At 45.8% G+C, this 25,218-nt stretch overlaps 1 protein-coding gene across 1 annotated transcript; it reads right to left on the bottom strand.

Moving 5' to 3' along the window:
• Window positions 1–667: 667 nt before the first annotated feature.
• On the bottom strand, window positions 668–2,254 carry KCNA6 (potassium voltage-gated channel subfamily A member 6). The gene has a single exon (XM_047066595.1). The coding sequence runs from the start codon at window positions 2,252–2,254 to the stop codon at window positions 668–670; it is 1,587 nt and encodes a 528-aa protein (XP_046922551.1).
• Between the last annotated feature and the right edge of the window lie 22,964 nt (window positions 2,255–25,218).

The raw sequence follows: 25,218 nt of genomic DNA, 5'->3' as shown, positions 1-25,218 counted from the left end.
CATGCCAGGACACCTGGACGAATCCATTGGCCCCTTTGGTCTGGGACTGACTCTCATGGCCTCCAAATGGCCAAGTTTAACTGTAGTTTCTCTAATTCCTTCCAAGATTCAAGATGAATGACATATCTGGAGGCTGTGCAGCTAAAGGCTTTACCAAGGGTCCTCTGAAGGATGACTAGCAGGTGTCACAGGCATGGGAATAAAACAGAAAGATGAAGTAGTTTCTGTCCTCCAGCTTCTGCTAGTTACCACCTAGCCAGAAGCTGACAGGTGCATGCCCCAAAGCAAAGGACGCTAAGGAGAGAAATAGGACCCAGGTATGCTTGGTTTCCATCCGGTTGACATCGTTGTTCCTAGAGAATTCCAAGCCCCAGACATGAAAATTTACAGTCATGAGGGAAGGTCAGACGGAAATCTCATCCACATGACAGAAGATGGGCATGAATGGGTGGCACCGTTAGAATTTCAAAAATGTCACTTAGATGGATGAACCTTGAATGCTGCGGAAATCAAGCAACAAGGCTGACAGTCCAGGTATCAGGACTGAGTGCAGGGGAGGGAGTCAGGAAGTCGGCTGGAGGTCGGGTGAAGGGAGTGGAGAATGAGAAGGAAGGCTGAGACTGTTTGCTCAGTGTCGTCCTTCTCATTGATGCCCTTCCTGCATCAGTCAAACCTCAGTGAGCATCCTTTTCTCTGCATATGCCCGATGCGGAGGGGGAAGGTAGCTGGGTCTCCGTTCCCGAGTGGTCTCAGAGAACTCAGGCTTGCCAAGTCCACTGTCAGCTGCCTTCAGGTCTGGTGCAGGCTGCCCACAAGTGACATGGGTATACTGGCCTTGCTCCTCCTGCTCCGTCTCCCGGTGGTAGAAGTAGTTGAAGTTGGAGACAATGACCGGCACAGGCAGGGCGATGGTGAGGACCCCAGCGATGGCACACAGTGAGCCCACGATCTTGCCCCCGACCGTCATGGGGTACATGTCTCCGTAGCCTACCGTGGTCATTGTAACCACTGCCCACCAGAAGGCATCCGGGATGCTGGGAAAGAGTGAATCATCATCATCAGCCTCTGCGAAGTAGACGGCACTGGAGAAGAGGATGACCCCGATGAAGAGGAAGAAGATGAGCAGACCCAGCTCCCGCATGGAGGCCTGCAAGGTCTTGCCCAGGATCTGCAGCCCCTTGGAGTGGCGGGACAGCTTGAAGATGCGGAACACCCGGACCAGGCGGATCACCCTGAGGATGGCCAGGGACATGGCCTGCTGCCCATTCTGGCCACCCCCTCCACTGGCTGACTGCTGCTCCTGCTGCTGCACCAGCTCAGTGCCCAGGGTGATGAAGTAGGGGAAGATGGCCACCAAGTCAATGATGTTCATGATGTTTCGGAAGAAGGCTGGCTTGCTAGGGCAGGCAGAAAAGCGAACCAGGAGCTCAAAAGTGAACCAAACTATGCACAAGGTCTCCACCAGAAAGAAGGGGTCAGTAAAGAAAGAGCCCCCAAGAGTACTGAGTGAGGATGAGCCCCCTGCCATCATTCCCCCCGGCGGGATGCCAGGATGAAAAGTGTAGGAATCATCTTCATCTTCCTCTTCCTCCTGACTACCCCTGGAAATTGGGGAGTCTCTGCTCACACCATTGCTTCCACCTCGACCATCTGCACGGAACTGGGGCAAGGTCTCCAGGCAAAAGATGACGATGGAGATGAGGATGACCAACACGGAGACGATGGCGATGCCTCTGGCGGGGCCCGAGCTCTCAGGGTACTCGAAGAGCAGCCACACCTGGCGCTGGAAGGGCTGGGAGGGCAGTGGCTTCTCGTCCTCGCCACCTTCTGGCAGGCAGCCCTCGTCCTCCCGGAAGGCCGCCAGGGCTTCATCCCCCAGTTGGTAGAAGCGGATCTCCTCCAAGAAGATGTCCAGGGGCACGTTGACCGGCCTCCGCAGGCGGCCCCCGGACTGGTAGTAGTAGAGGATGGCGTCGAAGCTCGGCCGGTTGCGATCAAAGAAGTACTCGTTCCTCAGGGGGTCGAAGAAGCGGACGCGGCGACCAGGGTCTCCCAGCAGCGTGTCGGGGAACAGCGACAGGGTGCGCAGTTGGGTCTCGAAGCGCAGCCCGGAGATATTGATCACCAGCCGCTCGCTACTACAGCAGCCCCCGCCCCCGCCGGCCTCCGGGAAGTCTCCCGCGTCCTGTTGCTCCCCCTCCGGCCCACGGACCTCCCCCGGCGCCGCCAGCGTGAGGGATTTCTCCGACCTCATGTCCCCTCCGCGGTGCGCTCCCCGCCACTAGGACGGCGCCCACGACACCACCTCTGGAGCGCGGCACCTCTTCCCGGCTCTCAGAGCGGCGCTCTCTGTTTAGGGTGGGGCTCGCGCTCCTCCGAGCTCTAAGATCTGGCCTGGCCGCTGGGTCCGAGAGCTCCGAAACCCCGGTCCCTGCAAGGCTGGGTCTGGGGAGGGGGCCCGGACGCAGAGGGTTTAGCTCCGCGCCTCCAAGACAGCCGCGCCTGGGATACAGCTACAGCCTACTGGGATACCTGGAACAGCAAACTGGCGCGCGTGAAACCGGCTGCCCGAGAAGACGCGTGGCTTCGCCCCCCGCCGTGCCTGAGCCCGGGCTCTGGGACGTGGGGTCCGCCCTCCGGACGGGTTAGCTCTTCCCAGCTCCCACTGCGCTCTCCAGCCGTTCGAGCCCCCCGGCTGCCGCTGGGAGCGAAGCGCCAGATGCGCCTCCCTCCGGCTCGGCAAAGACTCCTGGCGGGGCTCGGCCTCCGCCCTGCGTGCACCGCGGACTCCCGTCTGGCCAAGGTCGCCGTTCCCGCCGCCACAGCCGCCACCTCCTCCCTGTGAGTCGCGCCTCAGGCCTCGGAGAGGGCCCTGCGGCTGCCCCGGCGCCGGGGCGCGGGGACCCACCTCCCCACCGCTCAAGCCTTCTCTGCAGCCGCGGCAGCTGCAGCGGCTCGGCTCTCCGCTCTGCCCTTCCTTCCCAACACTCACTCTCCAAGTGACGTGGCAGGCCCCGCCTGCTGCCCCCTCCCACCCCACTCTCACATCACACCCCTCGCCCAGCCAGGGGCTGCGGCGAGCCAGGGCGCTGTGGAAATAGACACACACTTGCCTCACCAGTAATCTTTCCCGCGCACGCCTGGCACGCCTCTCCCTTGCATTCACAATCGCGGCCCCCCTAACCAAGCACCAGCATCCTAATACCACACCCCCCTCCACCTCCGCAATCAGCTTTCCTTATTTCGCTTTACGGGAGTTGATCTGCGCAGTGCATTTCATCCATGAGAAAACACACCCCGCCCCACCGCACAACACACAACGCGGAGCACTGTCTCCACTCATCCAGAAATTTCATGAAACAATCAAATCATAATTCGTCCCTCTGTATTTACCAAGATCCATTTGCCAGCTTCCCTAATCTCTACTTTAAAAAAAAAAAATAGAGAAAGCATTTTTAGAAGTCTTCAGAGCTTCCAATTTACATGGTCTTCCAATGTAAGTCCCCAGAGAATCCCACATCTCCCTTTGCAAACCTGGGAGGGTGAGGCTGCAGCTGTCCTAGAATCGCAAAGCCATAGCAGAGAAAGTGTTGGGAAGTCCCCCATTGCCTTCCCCATCAGAAGTCCCCCCCCCCCCCCCGAGTCCTGGGAACTTAGGCAGCAGCCCCTGTGAAGAAAGAGCCAGAAGATGATGGTATCTCAGAGGTATCATAGTCCAAGGAAGCATACCGTGAAATTCATTTGCTCCCAGCCTTTCTGGGAACTCTTCTGGAATGTCTGCTTATTGCACAGACAAGAAGAAGGAGGAGGAGGTGAGTGGAAAGTGGTATGTAAGAATGTTGATAAAAAGAATAGCTATATTTACTGAGCATCTGATATGTGCTGGCCACATTCCAGGAGCTCTACCTGTGCTAACTCCCAACACTATCTCACACCCCAATGAAAAAGATGTCCTCTGCTCCTAGGTAATGTTACAGTGAAGATTCCCCTGGCAGTATTTGGGTAGGGACCAAAGTTCGTTGTTAGAGACTATCCCTAACTCTCCTGGAGGGAGGAGGTAAGAATGGTTTTCTGTCCTTTTCCACTATAGACCATGTAGTCTTTCTTTACTAGGTCAGACAGGTTAGAGTTTGGTGGAAAAGAATTGCTCTGATCTTTTCACACGTCCACTTTCAGGTAGGGTTGACATTTGCTTCTCTGTGCCCCAGTTTCTCCCTTTTTGGTTGTCTATGGCTGAAATTAATTGGCTGACAACTACAAGTTGTTTTGTGTAGCTTCTTTTGCATTTTATATCGTTAGTAAGGATTCATTGCTGATAACGATAGGAATGGTACGTAAAGATACTCTCAAACCACAAGATGCATGCAAGAGTTCTTTGTGTGGCACAGAGTGTTTTAAAATCACAGGAGTTCTCAGCAGCCTTCACTGCCAGAGGGACTAGGGGAGTAGAGAACTAAATCTTCTGGATGTGTAGGGCAGAGGTCCGGTAGGGAATGTGTAGGAGAGAGGCTAGCAACCCACTGCATCTTCATTCACTAGGCTGTTGCTTCACCAGGTCTACCAGGCAACAGCTTCTGCTTCCTTTCTGTGCCCCTGCTGTTGGTTTCCACTCCCTCCCCTCACCTTGCATATCTCATTAAAAGGCGAGAAAGTGAGCGTACCAGTCATCCAGTCCATTGTTTCCCTATTTCCAGGCTATGTAATTAAGCAATTTAGACTTGACACAAGTTGCTCCGTTCAAAAAAAAAAAAAAATGTAAAAGGGAAGAAAGGAAACAGCAACAAATACAGTATAGAAGATACCCTTTCACCCTTGTCCAATTATCTGCAGTCATTTTCTGGATTTTAAATTGATTTGCTCATGATTCTTTTTGCCTTTGTTTTCAAATTTTATAATGAATTATTTATTTGCATGTTTGTTCTTATCATTGCTGATTTTATTCATGAGGTTGTCAACTAGGTCAGTAATTCTTCAAAACAAATGTTGGGGAAGCATAGGAAAGAACCTGCATTTTGCCAGGAGGGTGCACAGTCTAATAGGTGAAAGGAACCACCACTGAGTACCCCTGGGTTAAACCTGGCTGGTGCTGCCCGCCAGCCTACATCAGAACTGATCTTCCATGGTTACCTTCACATCAGGCATAAGGTTGTGCCCCAGGAGATGTTTCACCGTGCAGGAGGAGGTTCCCCTGGATAGAAAAGCCATTAGCAAATTCATGAATCAGAGTTCTGTTTTTAGTTCTTTTGTGAAAGAGACTCCTTTCTTAGCTTTAGGAAAGCTGTATGCCTTGATCATTCTTATCTAGCATATATGTTGAGTGAGTAAAATCACACTTTCAGAAGTGCCAGTTCCCAGGTGAAGAGACACAAGGCACAACCCCATCCATATACTGCAACACCACTTCCAGTGACAGGGGAATGTTTCCCCAACATTCACTGAGCCCCTATTTCATGACAGCATAGATTTTTCTTGTTGTATCTAAATTCAGATATTTGCAATGATGTTAGAGGTCATTCATGTAATTAACAAGCATTTATTGAGAAGCAACTGGGTGCTCATCATAGTTCCAGGTGCTAGGGGATTAGAAGTGATCTAGACAAAATACCTGCTTGTATGAGCTTGCGCTTTCTTTTTTTTTTTTAGTTTATTTATTTATTTTGAGAGAAAGCGTGAGCAGAGGAGGGACAGAGAGAGAGAGAAAGAGAGAGAGAGAATCCCAAGCAGGCTCCACGCTGTAAGCAAAGAGCCTGACACAAGGCTGGAACTCATGAACTGTGAGATCATGACCTGAGCCAAAATCAAGAGTCAGACACTTAACCAACTGAGCCACAAGCTTACGTATTCATGCAACAAATACATTACATTCTAGACAGAGTATTTTAACAGTAAATAATAGAGAAGATTTTTATATATTGTAGTAAATGTTTTGAGGGAAATAAATGAGATCTATGTCAGAAATCAACCTGGGGATTCAACCTTGAACAGAGTGGTTGGGAAAGTTCCCCCCAGAAGAGATAATATTTCAACTGAGATTTCAAAGATCAAGAATGAGCCAGCCATCCAAAAGCAGGGGGAAAGCATCTGGGCAGACAAATGCATAAGGCTCTGTGCTAGAAAGGTCATGGGTGTTCAAGGATAATAAAGAAGGCCATGTGCTGAGAAGAGACTGGGCACAGGGAGAGATGTAAAAGGTAAGAAGAAGAAGCAAGGGATAAGTTCTTGCAGGTGAGTGAGGTGTTTAGGCTCTATCTTAAGAGTGATGGATGTGAAGCCAGTGATAGTTCTCAAACTGAGAGGAGACATCATTTATGTAGAGACTGTGAGGAGAATGTGCTACAAAGTGGCAAAAGGAGAAATGGGCCAGGGAAATGCAGTAGTCTGGAAAAAAGTTGATAGTGACAGGGGCTGGAATAAAGGTAAAGTGAGCAGGGCCAGAGTGGGGATGAGGTGGGGCTGGCGGTAGTATTTAAGAGACAGAATCAGCAGGAATTGGTGATGGATAGGACATGAGGAACAAACAGCCAATGCCAGGTTTGGGATTTGAGAAACTGGGAGGGGGGTGCCATTTATTAAGAAAGAGAATATATGGGGTTAAAGAGGTTAGGATCAATCTAGACCTCATATTTAGAAATATTAAATTGGAGAGGAAAATTAGACATGCAAATAAAGACATCAAGAAGTGATTGTTTATTCAGGTCTGGAATATGAAAGAGAAATGACTGATTTGTGAATGTAAAATATTTAGAAATATTTAAGCCTACTCAGAGACGAAAAAGAATGAAATCTTGCCATTTGCAACAACGTGGATGGAACTAGAGGGTATTATGCTAAGCAAAATAAGTCAGTCAGAGAAAGACAGATATCATATGACTTCACTCATGTGTGGAATTTGAGAAAAATAACAGATGAACATAGGGGAAGGGAAGGAAAAATAAGATAAAAACAGAGAGGGAGGCAAACCATAAGAGACTCTTAAATACAGAGAACAAACTGAGGGCTGCTGGAGGGGGGGTGGGGGGGATGGGTTAAATGGATGATGAGCATTAAGGAGGGCACTTGTTGGGATGAGCACTGGTTGTCATATGTAAGAGATGAATCACTGGGATCTACTCCTGAAGCCAAGACTACATTGCATGTTAACTAACTTGAATTTAAGTTAAAAAAAATAAATATTTAAGCCCATGGCACTAAGGTCTTCGAGAGACAGAATATGGACAATGAAGAGAAACATAACCAAGTCCTGCACAGTACTCTACAATTCACAGTTCAAGTTCAGGTAGAAGAGGAGTCAGCAAAGGAGACCAAGGAGGTGGTCAGTGGGGTCAAGGGAGAACCAGGAGAAGGGTTTGTCCTGGAAACCAACAACTGTGACCAGACCTCCAGGCTCAAATCTCACAAGGCCATGCTGACTTCCAGATGCACACAATATCTCCATCAGATCAGGAGCACAGGGTGGGAAGAAAAAGGTCACCTTAAAATGGAGGTATGTACTAACCAAGATGAGCACATACAATGTGCCACAAAAGTTGATAACCATTTGTATTCTTATCTCTGCCCTGGAATTTAAAATGTATTTATCCCAGGTATGTAAATTATCACCCTATTCTATTTTCCAGGCTTCTTTTCTTACATTTTCCACTTTGCTCTGTATGTGTGTGTGTGTGTGTGTGTGTGCATGCACATGTACGTGTGTGCTTGTACTCACCCCAACAGTAGGATCCTTATAGTTTTTCTCTGGAGAGAGAGGACAGCGGTCATAGATTCAGCCTTGTTTCTCTGAATAATCTTGAGATGGTTCTTTTTACCTACCCTATCGCCCATAGGCCCCTGTGGGAGAAAAGAGTGGTAAGTAGTCAACACCCTCAGTTCCTACTTGAGTGAACAAGTATACACACATCCTCCCTAAGAAGAATCACCCCCTTTTTGGCTTTCCAATGTGGAAAGAAAACCACACAGAGATGGTTGGGGGCAGGGCTATAATGAGTCAGACACTGTGTCCCTCATCTTATGGTCTCACCTCTGGGCGAGCCTCACTGCCCCAGTCTTTCCGCTCTTCAGGATGTCCAATGTAGAAGTTCCTCTGACCAGAAAACAGTGTCCCATATGACCCTGCCTCTTTCCTAGGTCATTTTTACTCCTCTTAACCTTCCCCCATTTTCTCTGCTGGGGAGGTGAAAGAAGGAAGTTTTGAATCCTGGGGGAAATGGGGAAAATAATGGATGATTGGGTGACTCCATACTTTGCAGACAATCTTTGCTACTTTCTTTTTGTTCCCTTCCCTCTACACACACACACACACACACACACACACACCAAAATTTTGTCATCTAAGAGTTATATTAAAAAAAAATCAGGGCTCCTGGGTGGCTCAGTTGGTTCAGCATCCAACTCTCGATTTCGGCTCAGGTCATGACCTAGTTCGTGAGATCGAGCCCTGTATGCAGCACAGAGCCTACTTGAGATTCTCTCTCTCTCTATCTCTCTCTCTCTCCCTCTCCCTCTGCCCCTCCCCCACTCACATGCTCACTGTCTCTAAAAATAAATAAACTTAAAATGTCTTGAAATTTGAGGGTTAATTTTCCCAATTGCACCCACTAGTCTTACAAACTGTTTCATGCCTCCTTCCCATACCTGACGGCATAACTCTTAGACCTAAACTCCTCTTCTATTAATTTAGTCTTTGGAAGCACCATGACCATTTTCCCCCTCCTGGGCTTTCTCTGGGACCAGAATAGACAAGGGGAAGGACAAATGCACATACATATTCTATAGATAAGCATCAGTTATATTTAGCTACTTAACCAAAGTTTCGATGACGACAATGATGATTGATGATGATGATTGATGATGATGATGATTGATGATGATGATGATGATGATAGTGATATCAACTACAAAATGGTGATGGCAATGATGATACTCCAGATTCCACTAGAGAAAAATCCAACAGCTTTCACTTGAGCGAAGCTTTATATTGGAAAAGGAATGCATTAGACATCTGTGCCATGCAAATCAACAGCCTTAGGAAATGACTAACCATGCCAAGAAATAAATCTATAAAGAACTCCTTATCATTCAGGGAGGATCCCGAGAGACCTCGTTAGCATCACACATTTGCAGCCTGCTTCTTTGTGCCAGTCCACTAGTGAGAGAAGTCACCAGTGCTGTTTTCCAAATGTCTCCAGTTCTCTACCTTTCAGGAACATGAGGGATTGTTCTCTCCAGATCCCTTGTGGTTGGGCCAGGCAAGTATTTCTGACCGAAGAGTTGCAAGCAGAAATGATGTGTAATGTAATGTAGGCCAAAACATTACATTAAATGTAAAGAAACCCTCCAGAGCTTTCTTTGCCTTGGCCACAATGGCCAGCACTGCTGAAGATGGAGGCTACTCTGTCAGAGTGAGGCAGATTCTAATGTGAAGTGATGTGGAGCCCAGCCAAAGCAACAGAAATGTAGCATGAATGAGAAACAATCTTTTGTTGTTCTAATCCTCTGATATATTGACCTGTTACCATGGCATAATCTAGTCTATTTGAATGAATTCAGCAGTACTACCCCAAAATGAGGAGCTGCTATAATCAAAAACCTAACATTTATGCCATCCACTTGGGGCCAGATGATGGGCATTGACGAAACTTTATTAGGAATTGTTACAAGCAATCCATATTACAAGTGGCAAAATATTTGAAAACTGTTGTCTGTGACAGCTTAGAAGGCAGACAATGTGCCTAAAAACTTGCCTATCTAGGAAGAGGTTGAAAACAAATTGTTAGCATTGTACAGTGACTCCTGTGGACTGCATCTGACAACCTAGTACAAGGTATTGATGAGCTCAGAAGAGTTCTCAGAAGAAAACTGGTCACTTAGCAAACAGAAGTGGAATGGACAAGAGACAGTTCAGAAACGTGGGGGGAATTTCAGGGTGGACAGAGGCAACTGCTTCTCATCTCCCCCCAAAAAGTATTAAACAAAATGTAAAAGACCTCTGTGCAAGAAAGGCTGATTAGGACTCAGGTTTGCTTTCTGGAACAAATCAAGCAGAAGGGAGTCATGCCCATTAGTAATACCTCTGAATGGAACAAGGTGTTTTAGAGCAAAAACTAACAACTACCACACCACACACAAAAAATATTTATTTGAATTGGACAAAGTGGCTTAGAAAGGGGGGTGAGGGGAGAGAGAGAGAGACCAGAAGTATAACCTACCACAAGAAGCTGATAAATTCAAGTTATCCACAATTATGTTCACCTCAAGAAAAACCATGGGTGTGGTTACTGCCTATTGGCACATAGAGCTGCCTTGGACAGACGGGAAAAGCCCATGATAATTTTAGGACAGCCATACTACTCAAAGAAACCATGACCTGGACTAAACCATTCTTTACTGTTCAAGACTTGAAACAACCTCTAGGCCCCTAGATTTTTATGGTCAAGAATGTGGCTGAGCACTCTGGAAAACAGTGTGGAGGTTCCTCAAAAAATTAAAAATAGACCTACCCTGGGGCGCCTGGGTGGCTCAGTCGGTTAAGCGGCTGACTTCAGCTCAGGTCATGATCTCGCGGTACGTGAGTTCGAGCCCCGCGTCGGGCTCTGTGCTGACAGCTCAGAGCCTGGAGCCTGTTTCGGAGTCTGTGTCTCCCTCTCTCTGACCCTGCCCCATTCATGCTATGTCTCTCTCTGTCTCAAAAATAAACGTTAAAAAATTTGAAAAAAAAAATAGACCTACCCTATGACCCAGCAATAGCACTGCTAGGAATTTACCCAAGGGATACAGGAGTACTGATGCATAGGGGCACTTGTACCCCAATGTTTATAGCAGCACTCTCAACAATAGCCAAATTATGGAAAGAGCCTAAATGTCCATCAACTGATGAATGGATAAAAAAAATTGTGGTTTATATACACAATGGAGTACTACATGGCAGTGAGAAAGAATGAAATATGGCCCTTTGTAGCAACATGGATGGAACTGGAGAGTGTTATGCTAAGTGAAATAAGCCATACAGAGAAAGACAGATACCATATGGTTTCACTCTTATGTGGATCCTGAGAAACTTAACAGAAACCCATGGGGGAGGGGAAGAAAAAAAAAAGAGGTTAGAGTGGAAGAGAGCCAAAGCATAAGAGACTCTTAGAAACTGAGAACAAACTGAGGGTTGATGGGGGGTGGGAGGGAGGGGAGTGTGGGTGATGGGTACTGAGGAGGGCACCTTTTGGGATGAGCACTGGGTGTTGTATGGAAACCAATTTGACAATAAACTTCATATATTGGGAAAAAAAAAAAAAGAATGTGGCTGAGGAAGCCACGCATTTCCCCAGGAGAGTACTACCAGCAGTGCCCATCTGAGGTACAACCAATGAAGATAACAGAGAAAAAGGAACATTCTAAAGAAAGAAGCTAAGAGGCAGAGAACAGCATCCAAACAAGGAACAAGTTGTATTTAGCAGGGTTTCAAAATCACTACAAACGAGTGATTGCTGAGCTTTTCCATCTCTGCCTTTCTGAATGGAACTATTTATTAACGTTATCCCATTTCAGATCAACCATTGTTTATTGTGTTGTGAGAGAGGGAAACATAACTTGTCTTTTGGGTCCCCTAAGTCTCTGAATTAGGAGAAGCCCCAATCCTAAGTGATGTAGAGACCAGAACATGTCACTCCATAACGTAAAGAGTACTACGTGCCACTAGAAATCCTAGAATTTCAGCTTCCTACCAGGACTGGATAGCACTTTTAGGTAACTTTGGGGTTGTGTCCCTTAGAGAGTGAGTATGCACATTTTGCCTGTGACAGATATTTCATGATCAGAAGGGCAGTTGATGCGATTCATTGCTACTGTTTACCGAGTACTTCCAGTTCTCCACCTCCTGGACACATGGTAGGATGGTGTCCTTCCTGGCCCATGTAATGCCATGTGTGGCAGGGCTGTGTAACTAGTTCCAGCTGATGAGTTAGGACATGTGTTGTATCTGGCGTGCAGCACTTACTTAACGGAGTGGTTTTCCTCTGCCACAATGATGCAGAGCACGTGAGAAGGCAGCTGCTCCACCCGCCTGTGACCCAGACTGAAAGAGCACAGCCTCAAGAATACCAGTTATGGACACGTAGTCTAAGCAATGAGGAACGCTTTAATATAATCCACTGAGATTTATGCCATGTTAATTACGCCAGCATAATCTAGCCTCTCCTCACCTATATACCTACCTGCTTTCTTGCTTGGAAGATACAAATGACAGAAGTAATAAATGTTCTATGGCTGAAAGAAAAACATCAAACATGAATCATGAAATTCATTTCCAAAGCTTCACTGTAGCCAACGTTTTTGGTTCTTATTGTTGCTTACTCCTCCCCCTACCGTATCATTCTGTAGGGATCTTCTTATGTGTTTGTATTGAGATCCTCCGAATTTTTGGTTCTCCTTGTCCATTTTCTGTCCTAAATCTGTATCACTGAGGCAGCAGTGTGCTGTCTAGTTCTGGTGTGCTAGCTGACATCTCAAACAGGACCACAGACTGTGGCTAAGTCGGTCTTCAAGATAAAATGTCGTAAGTGCCTTTTGTTGACTAGCCCTTTAATAAATAGTCACTAAAGATAGCAATAGCTAATTATAAGCATTTACTGAAGGGTTACTCCCAATTACTTTTCCAAGAGCTGTGAGGTAGGAGCTTTCCCTCATTTACTCAGACAAACGAGAAAGCTGAAGCATGGAGAAGTTAAGTAATTCCCCAGGTGGCAGAACTGGTGGGTACCAAGCAAGCTGTAAATGGAAGAAGCCATGGGTCCTGGGTTCATATTGCAGGCACTCTGATCTTCACTCCCAAACTGTGTTCTACACAATTCTAGTTTTGCATCGTGTTAATGGATGTTTACACACATGCACACTCCCCAATTAAATGGGTTTGGGAATCTGATACTTTAACTGTCTCAGAGAGGCTCACAATAGATGTTAGAATATTAAAGCCTGTAACACATTCCTTAGCATTATTTAACCCAACGTTTTCCAGATGGATTTAACCATGGAACATCATTTTTCATCAAACCTGACACTTTGAGAGATTTATGTACTGTAGAGCATAATTTGAGAAAGTTAAATCATGGGAACCAAGCTTTAGGAGTGATGGTGAACATCACCTCACTCAACCACCTTATTTTGCTAATAACAGACTAGGATTTTAGAAGGACTAAATGACTTTTCCATGGCCTTATGGCTACCATAATTGGAATCCAGGTCTCTTAACTCCCCATTCGTTAGGATTTCCCTACCCCATGGGTTCTAAGTGGCAAACTTCTAGGATGAAGTGACAGATCAGAGAGAAGCACAGGTTCCCATAGATTCCAATCCTTGTGAGGACAAGGTCCCTGTCATATTGTTTCTCCCTGTCCTAGAACAATAGCCTTCATATAACAGGTGCTCCTCATGTTAGTTGATGAGTAACAAAGGAACAGAAGGAGGACAAAGCAATCAGGAAGAAGAGATGAAAGGTACATACATCCCATGCAGAGAGAGGGCTGGTTACTAAGCAGGTAATATAAGGAATGCCACAAGGTCCAAAGGATCTTCCTTCATCTGCAATAACACCATCCCTCTCAAGGCTCTGATGGAGTAAAGCAAATCCTGTATAGCTGCATATGTGCTCATGAGTGTGTGCATGTGTGTGTGTTGGGGGGGGTGGATGGCAGAGGTAAGGAGCTGGGCAAGACACAGAAAGCCACATCTCATTGCATACATGGCCCCAAATAACAACCATGAGGGGTAGGGAGACCAAAATCCAGTCCAGTAATGAAGGAACAAAAATAGCCATGACTTTCAGGATATGTTCTGGAAAGATGGAGAAAACATTTTCCTGACTCTTCCACTACTGGAGTAAAGTATAAATTCTTTAAATTGGATGGTCATGAAGAGATTGATCTGGAATCTTTGAGACATTTAAACAAATCATAGTTCCAAAGTTTATATTTATGTGTGTGTTTTTCCCCCTAAATGTGGAGTCCATGGGATGAAATGTTCTTTTAGTTCTGAAAACAAGTTAAAAGATTTTATGGTTAGGAATGGTAAGGCCCAGGCTATAGTTTGTGACGGAGTGCTTACAGCAAAGGAAGTGAAGTCATTTTGCACGCAAACAAAAGTAAAATGATTTTTGGCTTTCCCCCAGGTTCAGAAATCTGGGGAAGCCTACTGCTGTAAAAGAGAAGAAATTAGAGAAGGCCGTCTGTTGAGTAAGACATGCCCCAAATAGGGTGGGAAGACAAGATCTCAAAAAATGTTTCCTGTAAGGTACTGTGTTGGTTGGGGTGCAGAGATCTATGCCCCCCTCCTCCCAAGCACAGTCCAGGCAGAGAACCACTGTCCCCTGCCAAGTGAGTCCAAGATGTATGGAGTGGGCCTCCAAGATGCTGCTTCCCTTCCTGAGGAGCAAAGGGTGTGATTTTCATGTTCGGGTCCTCCTGCTTTACTGATGTGATGGAATAGCTGGGGCTAAATAATGCAAAACTCCTGGTCCACTGATGGCAACTTCTCTCTTTTTTTAACTACAGACTCTAATTCACTCAACGTAACAGATTATGTTTTATGGCCTTTTATAAAATATTCATTCTCCCTCCCAGTGCTCGGTGGTTCAGGAAGCCTGGAAACGGCCCAGTGAAAGGAGGACATTTCCTCCCAGACACAATTTACAGAGGCCAGCCAGGTTCTGACCACAGTGGGCAAAGGTACTGGATGGGGCTGAGAGCGAGAATTCCAGAATTCTCCTTCCAGAGATCTGGACTTCCAGGACCCCTGGAGATTAGGGGCCAGTGAGGATGTAAGGGTGAGAACCTTCAGGGGCTCAGGGGAACCCTTACACCTCGTCCATATCTCAAGAGCAGGTGGAAGTCTCTGTCACTACCTACCCGTCACATACTTCCTTCGCTGAACACTCTTTTCTGAAATGATTGTGTTGTTTCCATCTAGGCCTGGGACAAGAACAACAGCAAGGGGGCCAGAGTCCAAAGAAGAGGAGAACCATTGTGTGGATGGTGGGGTGGGAGGGCGTGCAAGAAAGGAGGGTGAGGTCATCGCTGTTCTGAAGAGACTGTTTCCTCCCCATTTATGTTTCCCATTCAAGTGACCACAGGACATGTGACCATTAACAACGACCTTACTTTTTCATGGCGCTTTACCCTTTGCAAAGGATGGTCACATCCAGAGCCTTGAACACTTGAACACTTGAACACTAAAGTGTTGAGGGACGTCTGGGTGGCTTAGTGAAGCTTCCGACTCGGGCTCAGGTCATGATCTCACAGTTCATGGGTTCGAACTCCGTGTTAGACTCTGTGCTGACAGCTTTGGATTCTGTGTTTCTTCTCTCTCTTCCCCTCCCCCACTCATGCTCTGTCTCTCAAAAAAAGTGTTAAAATTTTTAAATAAATAAATAAATAAATAAATAAATAAATAAATAAATAAATAAAATAAAGTGTTGAAGTCAGGGAGCCTGACTTCTGGGCCCACATGATTACTGTCCAGCCTGTGTCATGGCAGTTCCTTGGGCCTTGGTTTCCCCTCTTGCACAAGGGGACTCTAGATTCTAAGGTAAATTATAATCCTAATTCTACAACCCTTGGATTCTGGATATGTGCTTGTAATACTAGGTCTGTAGTATTTCAGAGGCTCTCTGGGCATCTACCCACTGACTGGTAAGAACTACATTCTCCTCAAGAGCAATAGTGGCTGCAAGTCCCTGAGAAGAGCCTTCTTCCAATTCTGCTCTACCACTGTGACACTAGACATCGCCAACCAGGTCCTCCCCACTGGGTGAGGAGTGGGCTTTATACACCCCTCCAGGAAGACCCAGGAGTTGATTCCTGGAGGCAATGCAGAGCAGGACATGGGTTACTAGCTGCAGTATCCAAAGCCACAGAGGCACAGAGAGAGAAAGAAGGGATACAGGCACATGCCCCCAGATGCCATTTTCCCTCAGATTCACAAGTATCCCTGTACCATTCTATATTGGGAAGTGCTCATCTAAGAGAAAGATGAATGGCAGAAGCTGAAGGATTTTATACTAACAGCCAAAATATAGAGAGGTGAAAATTACAGTAAAAGACATTTCCAGCTGATTTGCCATCTAAAAATCTCAAAGTACTCTGTGTCTCCCATTTATTCCCAGAACCTATTAATCCTAAAAGCTCAAATTAATTATCACAGGCATGTTCTGTTATCCCAGGCAATAGTGTAGGTAAGACTCTGTGAGCCCTGAACTCCTCAAGCTGTCTTAACTACAAAATAAATAACATTCTCCACTCACTTCAGGGCGAGCTGAACAGTGTCTATATCTGAGAAGAGAACAAAAAGAAGGATCCTTGAGAGTGTTCTTTGTTACCTCTTGTCACTGCCCACTGTCTTTTGCCATGTATACTGGAGACTTCAGAGGAATTCGTGCAGTTATTCCACAAATAATTTTGAGCATCTTCTGTGTACCAAGTACTGCAAGAGGCCCTGGAGATATAATTTTGAACAAAATAATCATGAATCCTGACCCCAAGGAGAGTCTATCTAGTAGGGGGCAAAGTATATACATACATGCACACACCTACACACAAACACACACACACACACACACACACACACACACACACTTAGAGAGAGTCTCCCACCAGCCTCTAGCTGCTTCAGGACTCAGTCATTCAAATCATCCCAGCTGAGGGCCCAGACATCAGAGCAGATACAAGACATTCCCACCGTGATTCATCTGAATTCCCGAGTCACAGAACTGTGGCATATAACAATAACGAATCCTTGTGTTAAGTCACTAGGAGCTGGGTACTTTGTTTTGCAGCAATAGCTAGCTGAAAGTCAAGTAACTTGTAGAAAGTCACTTGGCTGCTAGAATGGACTCTGTCCTGGGAAGTAAGATGTTCAAGCTCAGGGGACCCAGTGCTCAACCTATTTGCCTGCTTTCCTGAATGCAGAGCTAACCCTGCGCAGCTCCCCTTTTACACACACACACCAAACACACACATTGGGCTTTGTATTTCACTATCTCATGACCAGAAGTGAGCCCTTTCAGTAATAAGATATGCATGCAGCCTTTCATTTAGGGAGCAGGCGTATGCTTAGCTTATCAGAGAGTCCACATTCAGAATGCCACATCTGGCTGATGGGGGCTATGCTCAGGCCATGCTCTGCAGTACAGAGAAACCAGACATAAGGTTCCAATTTGAATTCCATTTCCATGAAAAAAACTTCCAGCCTAATCCTCCGGTCCTTCCCAAAGCCAGGAAGGGGCCCTGCTCTAGGAAAGTGCCCGCATCCTCACAAACCAGGTCCTTGTTCTCTTGTCCAGAATAGAGAGAAGTGGGTGCAGGCGGACGGCTGGCCTGGCGCTATCTAGAAATCCTGCAGTGGGCGTTCCTGATTCTGTCAGCTCGAGAATTGGCAGGGGAAGGGGCAAAGTGACATTTTATGTACAGGAGAGAGAGTTTCCATTTTTGACAGCTTCCATGTGTCCAGATTCTATTTCCCACAGCTGCTTAGAGAAATGTCAAACCATGTGAGCATCCTGCTTTTCCTGAAAGCCGTGGATAGATAGGGAGTGACCAAATGGGATTTGTGCCCCAGACTGTAAATGAGAACACAAAGAGGAGGGCAGAGTCATTTACAAGGTCAGAGACAATGCTGGTTCATCACCGCAGTCCCAGTACCCAACTGGAGTGGCTGGTAAATAACAAACCCCATACTGCCGTGATATTGGGTTCCTAAAATATGTCAGAAAGTGGCCAACTTGCTCCCTGGCCGTAAATGTGCCTATCACCTTCAGAGGAAGGGTAGACACAGAGAAAGGATAGGGCACCTCTGCTTGCTGGTAGCTCAAGCTCCTGACCAATGATATGGGGCCATTGCCCCAGACGCCACTCACTAACTGTTTTGTCCTAGGCACATGTCTTAACCTCTCTGAGCTTCAGTGTTCTCCTCTTTAAAATGAAACCAAGGGGCACCTGGGTGGCTCAGTTGGTTAAGCGTCCGACTTCGGCTCAGGTCATGATCTCGCAGTTCATGAGTTCAAGCCCCGCTTTGGGCTCTGTGCTGACAGCTCAGAGCCTGGAGCCTGCTTCAGATTCTGTGTCTCCAATTCTCTATGCCCTTCCCCTAGTCATGCTTTGTTTCTATCTCTCTCTCAAAAAGAAGTGAAAACATTTAAAAAAATAAAAACAATAAACCAAAATTTCTCTTCTCTCCAAATTAATGTGAAGATATTTGGAATACTTGATACACAAAGTAGAAATTAAAAACTGTAATTCCCTTCTCTTTACCTTGTGTAGCCACAACTCCAGGGATAAAATTTTGCCCTAGAAATCTGCAACCCTGGGTTTTCTGTTCTCTCTCTTCCTTTCACCTCCTTGCCCTTGCAATCTGGCAGGTACGACAGCCTGGGTGTTCAGATTCAGTCTGGGGTGTCAGGCTATAATACATTGGGTACAAATCCCATCTCCCCCACTTCAGGCAAGTTGCTTAACTAATTTGGACTACCAATCTCTCATCCATAATAAAAAGGGAGTCACACGACAGCATCTTTGTCAACTCTATCAAAGGGATGCTCTGTTATGAATTGGCAGATTGTACCCTACACAGGGCAGCTGGGGTGAGTGGGGCTGAAGCCAAACCCGTACTCCACACAACACACAACACACCCTGCTGTGGCTGCTCACATCCAGAGCAAGGGGTGTCTTTTTCTAATCTGTTCAAAGGTCCTCTATGGGCCAACAGGGGCTTTGAGCTGCTATGAGGATTAAATGAGATAGAGCAAGAATGCCATTTGCCCTTGTTCGTAATAGGAGGAAGCTTTCAAAATATGCCCCAAATCCGATTACTTTGTCTCACCATTTTATTGCTCTAGAAGTCTCTCCATCGATATCCCCCCACCAGGAGTGTGCTGGAGCCCATACTGGTTCCCAAGAGGCTACTGCTCAGTTTTCAGGAATGTTTCCAGCCTGTTGTCAAACTGGTGCTCTTTTGAAAGTGGCCCCAGCGGGAATACTTACACCACAGGAATTAGCATACATTACAAACCAGGGCCTTTTCTTCCCACAGAGACTCTCCATTTGCTTCCACCATTCTGCACATTGTTCTCCACCCCCAGCAAGAGTCATTTAAAAATGTGAAGCCACGTGTATCATTTGCTTGCTTCAAAAACTACGATAGCTTCCCATTACACCAGCTATAAAATCCGAGCGGCAACCTCAGTCCTTCTGATCCTATGTAATCTGGAAGGTGCCTGCGCCTACCTGGGAGACTTCCGCTCCTCCCCCTCACTTAGCTTCTGCCACAAGGGCCTCCTCACAATTTCTGGACAACTCTCTGTGCCTTCCGGGTTTGCCCTTGTTCCTTCAGCCTGGAACATTCTTCCCCTGATAATCTTGTAGAGTTTACTTTCTCACTTCTTCGCAGTCTGCATTTAAATGTTACCTTCCCGGAGAGGCCCTCCCGACCACAGCCCAGCTATTCTTCTTCATAGAACTTATTACCATCTGACCCAACATGTATTTGTTTCTTTGTAACAGCTTTTATTCACAGATAACTCACATGCCATACAATTCACCCATTTAATTGAACAGTACAGTTCAATGGGTTATAGACTCTGCAGAGCTGTGCAAGTCATCACCACAATCAAATTTAGAATATTTTCCTCACCTCCAAAGAAAACCCTTTAGCTATCACCTCCAAAGCCTTCCCCAAAACCCCATCCCCCTTATTTCCCACCAACTCACAGCATCCACTAACCCACTTTGTTTCTTCCATATTTGCCTATTGTAAACATTTCCCATGAATGGAATTGTATAATACATAGTCTTTTATGACTGGTTTCCCTCCCTTAGCATAATATATTCAAGGTTCATCTATGTTGTAGCATGTGTTAGGACTCCAGTACTTTCTGTGGCCAAATAAGTTTCCATCACAAGAGTGTAGTGCACTCTGTTTATCCATTCACCGGCTGATGGAAAATTGGGTTGTTTCTAGCTTTGGGCTATTAGGAATAATGTGCTATGAACATTCATATGCAAATTTTTTTGTGGACATGTTCTCATTTCTTTCAGGTACATGCAGCAGTGGGATCGCTGGGTCATAGGGTAACTCTGTGTTTATCTTTGTGAGGAACTGCCAGACTGTTTTCCAAAATGGCTGCTCCGTTTTACATTCCCACCAGCAGGGTGCGAGTGTTTTGATCGCTTTATACCCTCACCAACAATCAACAATTTCTTTTTTTTTTTTTTTAAGTTTTCTACTTATTTATTTTGAGAGAGAGAGTGCATGTGCATGAACAGGGGATGGGGCAGAGAGGGGGCGGAGAGAGAGAGAATCCCAAGCAGGCTCCACACTGGCAGCTCAGAGCCCCAGGCAGGGCTCAAACTCACAAATGGTGAGATCATGACCGGAGCCAAAACCAGCAGTCAGATTCTTAACCAACTGAGCCACCCAGATGCCCCAACAATTGGTAATTTCTAAGGTTTTTGTCTGCTTGCTTACTTGTTTGTTTTTAATTATAGCCATCCCAGTGAATGTGAAGTGGTATCTCATTGTGGTTTTAATTTGCATTCCCTGGTGGGCTAAGAATGCTGAGCATCTTCTCATGTGCTTATTGTCCACTTGTGCAGCATATTTTGAGAAATGTCTATTCAGATCCTTTGCCCATTTTTAAAGAATTCTTTATATATTCTAGATACAAGTCTCTAATCAGATATATGATTTGCAATATTTTCTCCCATCTTGTGAGTTTTTTTAAAAAGTGAATAGATTTTATTTTTTTTAGAGCATGGTTACAAAAAGACTGTAAGTTGTCTTTGCACTTTGGTGGGGGGGAGCATAACTTGAAACACAAAAGTTTCTAATTTGAAATTCAAATTAATCTGGTTTGCTGTTGCTGCTTGCACTCTTGGTGTTATAACTAAGACCCCATTGCCAGGTCCAAGGTCCCAAAGATTATGACTATGTTTTCTCCTAAGAGTTGATAGCTTTGGCTCTTGCACTTTAGTCTTTGATCCATTTTGAGTTAATGTTTGCATATGATGTGAGGCTAGGGTCCAACTGTGGCTCTCCAGTTGCCCCATTTTATATATTTGTGCTGAAAATGTGTTGGGGTGCCTGGGTGGCTAAGTCAGTTAAGCGTCCAGCTTTTAATCTCAGCTCAGGTCATATCTCACAGATTATAAATTCGAGCCCCACGTCAAGCTCTGCACTGATGCTGAGGAGCCTGCTTGGGATTCTGTCTCTCCTTCTCTCTGCCCCTCCCCTGCTAGTGTGCTCTCTCTCTCTTTCTCAGAATAAATAAATAAACATTAAACAAATTGTAATGTATCTATTTTCCTGCTTAGGCCATCAGCTCCATGAGGACAAGGATTCTTTTTTGTTTTGTTCACTGGTGTATGTATCCCCAGCACCCAAAACCTTGCCTGGCACATCATGGGCACTCAAGATTTGTCAAATAAATGAATAATGAGTAACTGAATAAATCTTATTTATTATCATTATTTTACATTTTCCACCCCTGTGACCTTCAGCCCATGTGGCTCAAAACAGTCTCTCACAGAAATCCTACCGTTACACTTGTACCTGGGATTTGGTCCTTCCTGGTTATAACCCTGATCCTCCAGCCAATCCAAGAGTGATCTTGACCCCTCTATCTACTGTCTGTCAGCTTCTTAGCAACTTCTCTTCCACTCTCTGCCCCCTCCCCACCTCCTCTTCTCTCTCCCTAACCATTCTCACTTCCAGGGATCACCATCCTGCTCAGTGCACCAGTCACTCCCCTTCGTGACCCCTAGTGTTTGCCTGGATTTTTGCCTTTCACAAAGTGCTCTTGAGGTTGCCAGAGACCCCTTTGAGGCAGATCAAGCACTTAGTAGTATCCCTATTTTTAAATGAGAACCTGAGCCCTGAACAGCTTACTTGGGCTGCCTGCAGGGTTCACAGCTTGTTAATGGTGGCATTGTGACTGGAACTCACATCTTCTGTCTCCAAATAGGTGCAAATCCCATGAGAACAGTCCTCAGAATTTTGTTTGCAGAAGGACAACTCTATCACCCTGTCTGGAATGCCTTCCCAAATTTCCAGTCAGTTCCTGGGTCAAACTAAGCACTTTTTACAGTATCAGTTAACTTTTGATAAATGAATTATGTGTGCTATGCTATTTTACATACATTATTCTTTTAATCTTCACCCTTCCCTGAAGCTTAAAGAAGCTGATGAACTTCCCCAAGTTCAACTAGCTAACAAATGTGGAATTGGAATTCAAACCCAGGTTTTCAACAACCACACCCTGCAACCCCTTTCATAAGAAATCCACCACAAGGGAAAGCAAAACCAGTTAAAGGGAAGGGAAGTCATAGAGTACTTCTCCACCGTGATGGTAAGACAGCTATGCATTGGTTCCTTATTCCTCTTTTTTCTGAAACAGGGATCCTGAGGGCTATAGGATTAGAATCCTGAGTCCTGGTTCTCTACACTTCCTGCTGTGCTCTTTCCCCAGCTCCTCCTCTTCCAGCTTCCTTCTAGCTCTTGAGCGGAGCCCTCCCCTGCCCTCATCTTGTCCTCCCATATACCCTAAGACCAGACCTCTCTTCCTTTTCATGATTCTCTGAAGCAGAAGAAGCCTGTAGCCCTCCGCCCCCCCCCCCCAAGCAGAGCAAGAATAGCTCATGGCTGGATAAAAGGTCTGAGTTCTGAGCCACAATCATTTCCCTTTAACTTGTCATGTCTTTTCTTTCAAATGACCCCTATTCATCACTCTCTGCAGCCTGCCCCTTGGCCTTGACACATATAGCTCAGCATCTTTATTCTAATGACCCATTCTTGAACATCTTCAGACAGGGGCTTGCTTTCCAAGCCGCCATTAGAGCCCCCTCCCAGCCAGTCCCCCAGTTTTCAGATCACAGAGTTCATTACTGAGCCTACTGCAGCTCTCAACAACTGGACGCTTAATGGAGATGTATCTGTCTCCCGGGATGGCTCTAAAAGCAGTATACATCAGTAAATAGTTTCTTCTTCTGTTTTTTCCAAGGTAGGGCTTGAACTGGTGAAAGGGAGAAGGAATAATCTTCTTATTATGTCTTAAAAAAATACTTGTTCTAATAAAAATCATTAGCCCTGAAATATACAGGAAGGGAGGTGGAATTTCTTCTAATCCTAATTAAGTTCCCATCATCAGATGGGGATAGTGGGGGGAATGGATTGGAAAAGCATAAAGGCCCTAACATGTGGAGTCAACAAAGTCTTACTTCACTACAAAACATTTACATCAGCATTCCCTCTACTCTCTGTTCAATTGATTTGCATACTTAGTTGCACAAGAGTTTGAATTAGTCTGGACCTTTCTCTCAGGCCAAATTCCATTTAATTCTCCTTTAGATGACCTATATTGCCTTATTTATTCCTCTAAATTATCTTGCCTGATTTAATCCCCTCTCCCCACCCATCATTCCTGATTCAGCCCCCATTATAATCCTCTATGAGGGGAATTAGTGTGTGTCACTTGGGGATGGTGGGCGGGGGACAGTTAATTGGAAAAGAAACAGCAAAGGCAGATGAGGATGGATAGGGACACTGCTTCTATCAGAGCCAGGAAGCAGCTCTGTGTCTGTCAGACAAAGAGCTCTTTCCTAAGGGTGCCAGGGCTAATGGACTATTTTCTGTTTAAGTATTTTTTTACTGATTCTAATGGACTATTTCTTACTGAATATTGTTTCCTGATACACTCTAAAAGAAACCACAAAGGAGAACTTCTCTCACAACCCACAATTTACATTTCCTTCCTGAAGCATCTGTTCTCCCAGGCACCCTTTGCAGGGCACAAAAACTCACATTCCATATTTACCATGTACATGGCACTGCTCTCCGCACCAGCACTTACTTATCTGACTTAATTCTAGAAACAACTGTATTGTTATAGTATATATAGTTAGAAAGGCTGACTAGGTATTTGGTAAACCAAACCATTGGATTTCCCCCACTGGGACACAGCTGGACTAAATTTCCCAGCTTCCCCTGAAGTTAATTGGGTGCAGCCATGTGACTGGGTTCTGCCCAATGGAATGTGGGCAAAACGGATGTGGTCACTTCCCGGCCTGGACCATAAAACTGCACAAAACTTAACATGCTCTCTCCTTTTGCTTTTTGGCCAAAAGGGGAGATCTCTGAGGACTGCAGGGTGGAGGGGGTGAGGAAGCCATAAGATGGAGGGATCCTAAGCCCCTGAGTCACAAGTTGGAGAAGAGCTGTGCAGAAGAGCCTCATGAACAGGAACAGCCATGTTGGACTGTGGTATGAGTAAGACATAAGCTTGTATTGTGTTAAATTACTAAACTTGTGGTTACAGCAGCTAACCAGCCAGACTAATACCTCCCCTATTCTCTACATTATGGAATTGAGATACAATGAATCTATGTGAGTTCCCCAAAGCCAAATGCCTATTAACTGGCAGAGCTGAGATAGTGAGATTTTCTGACTAAAACCAGTGCTTTTGCCACTATACCACAGCTGCTGCATAATTGCTTCTGCTACTACCTTCAAACAAACAACAAATCTGCTGAGACGAGCATTTTCTACAAATGCATTCACCATTCATTGATGCTGTCCTAATTAGGACCTTCATGCAGATGGCTCTGGGGGAAAGCCTGAACACCTGGAGGTACTCAGGGCCGGGTCCTGGACTAATATGGGAAGAGATGCAGCAAAGTCACCTTTGAAAACGTCAAAGCAGCCTTAGCCAACAGGAGGCTTCCTTAGGCTGACAACAAGGGTAAAAAATGGCTGCATTAAATTCGTGTTAGAAAAAGGAAGACCATGTGTGGCTCCTGGAAGGAATGAAACCTTAAACTTGGGAGGGTCTTTATGCATAGCCAGAACATCAGCCCATCATCATTCCTCTGTTTTAAATTCTTCAGTCTCTTCCCAGTGGCTAAAGCATGAAGTACATACAGCTCCTTATCTGCATGTGAGACCCACCCTGATCTGCCAGTGCTTATCTATTCAGCCTCAACTCTCTTCCTTAAGGGCAGTACAGGAAGAATATGGGGAAAGCACCTTCTGTTTCAATAACTCAAACTATCTTAGCTCCCAGAGAATACCATATTGCCCAGGTCTTTGCAAATGCTCTTTCCTCCATATGGACCACCATCTCCAATCCCAGCTTCCTTAAAGCTCAGGTCAGGTATCATCTCTTTCTCCAGTCTGGGATTAATGCCCCTCCTC

Source organism: Lynx rufus, unplaced genomic scaffold (assembly GCF_022079265.1).
Source record: "Lynx rufus isolate CCGP_SWC_20201006 ecotype Redwood Valley unplaced genomic scaffold, mLynRuf1.p SCAF_7, whole genome shotgun sequence".
Lineage (NCBI taxonomy): Eukaryota > Metazoa > Chordata > Mammalia > Carnivora > Felidae > Lynx > Lynx rufus.
This window is presented reverse-complemented; position numbering and strand designations above follow the sequence as displayed.

Bases quoted from the DNA above. Each gene is read 5' to 3' on its own strand.
- KCNA6 (XM_047066595.1), bottom strand. From the start codon at position 2,254: ATGAGGTCGGAGAAATCCCTCACGCTGGCGGCGCCGGGGGAGGTCCGT.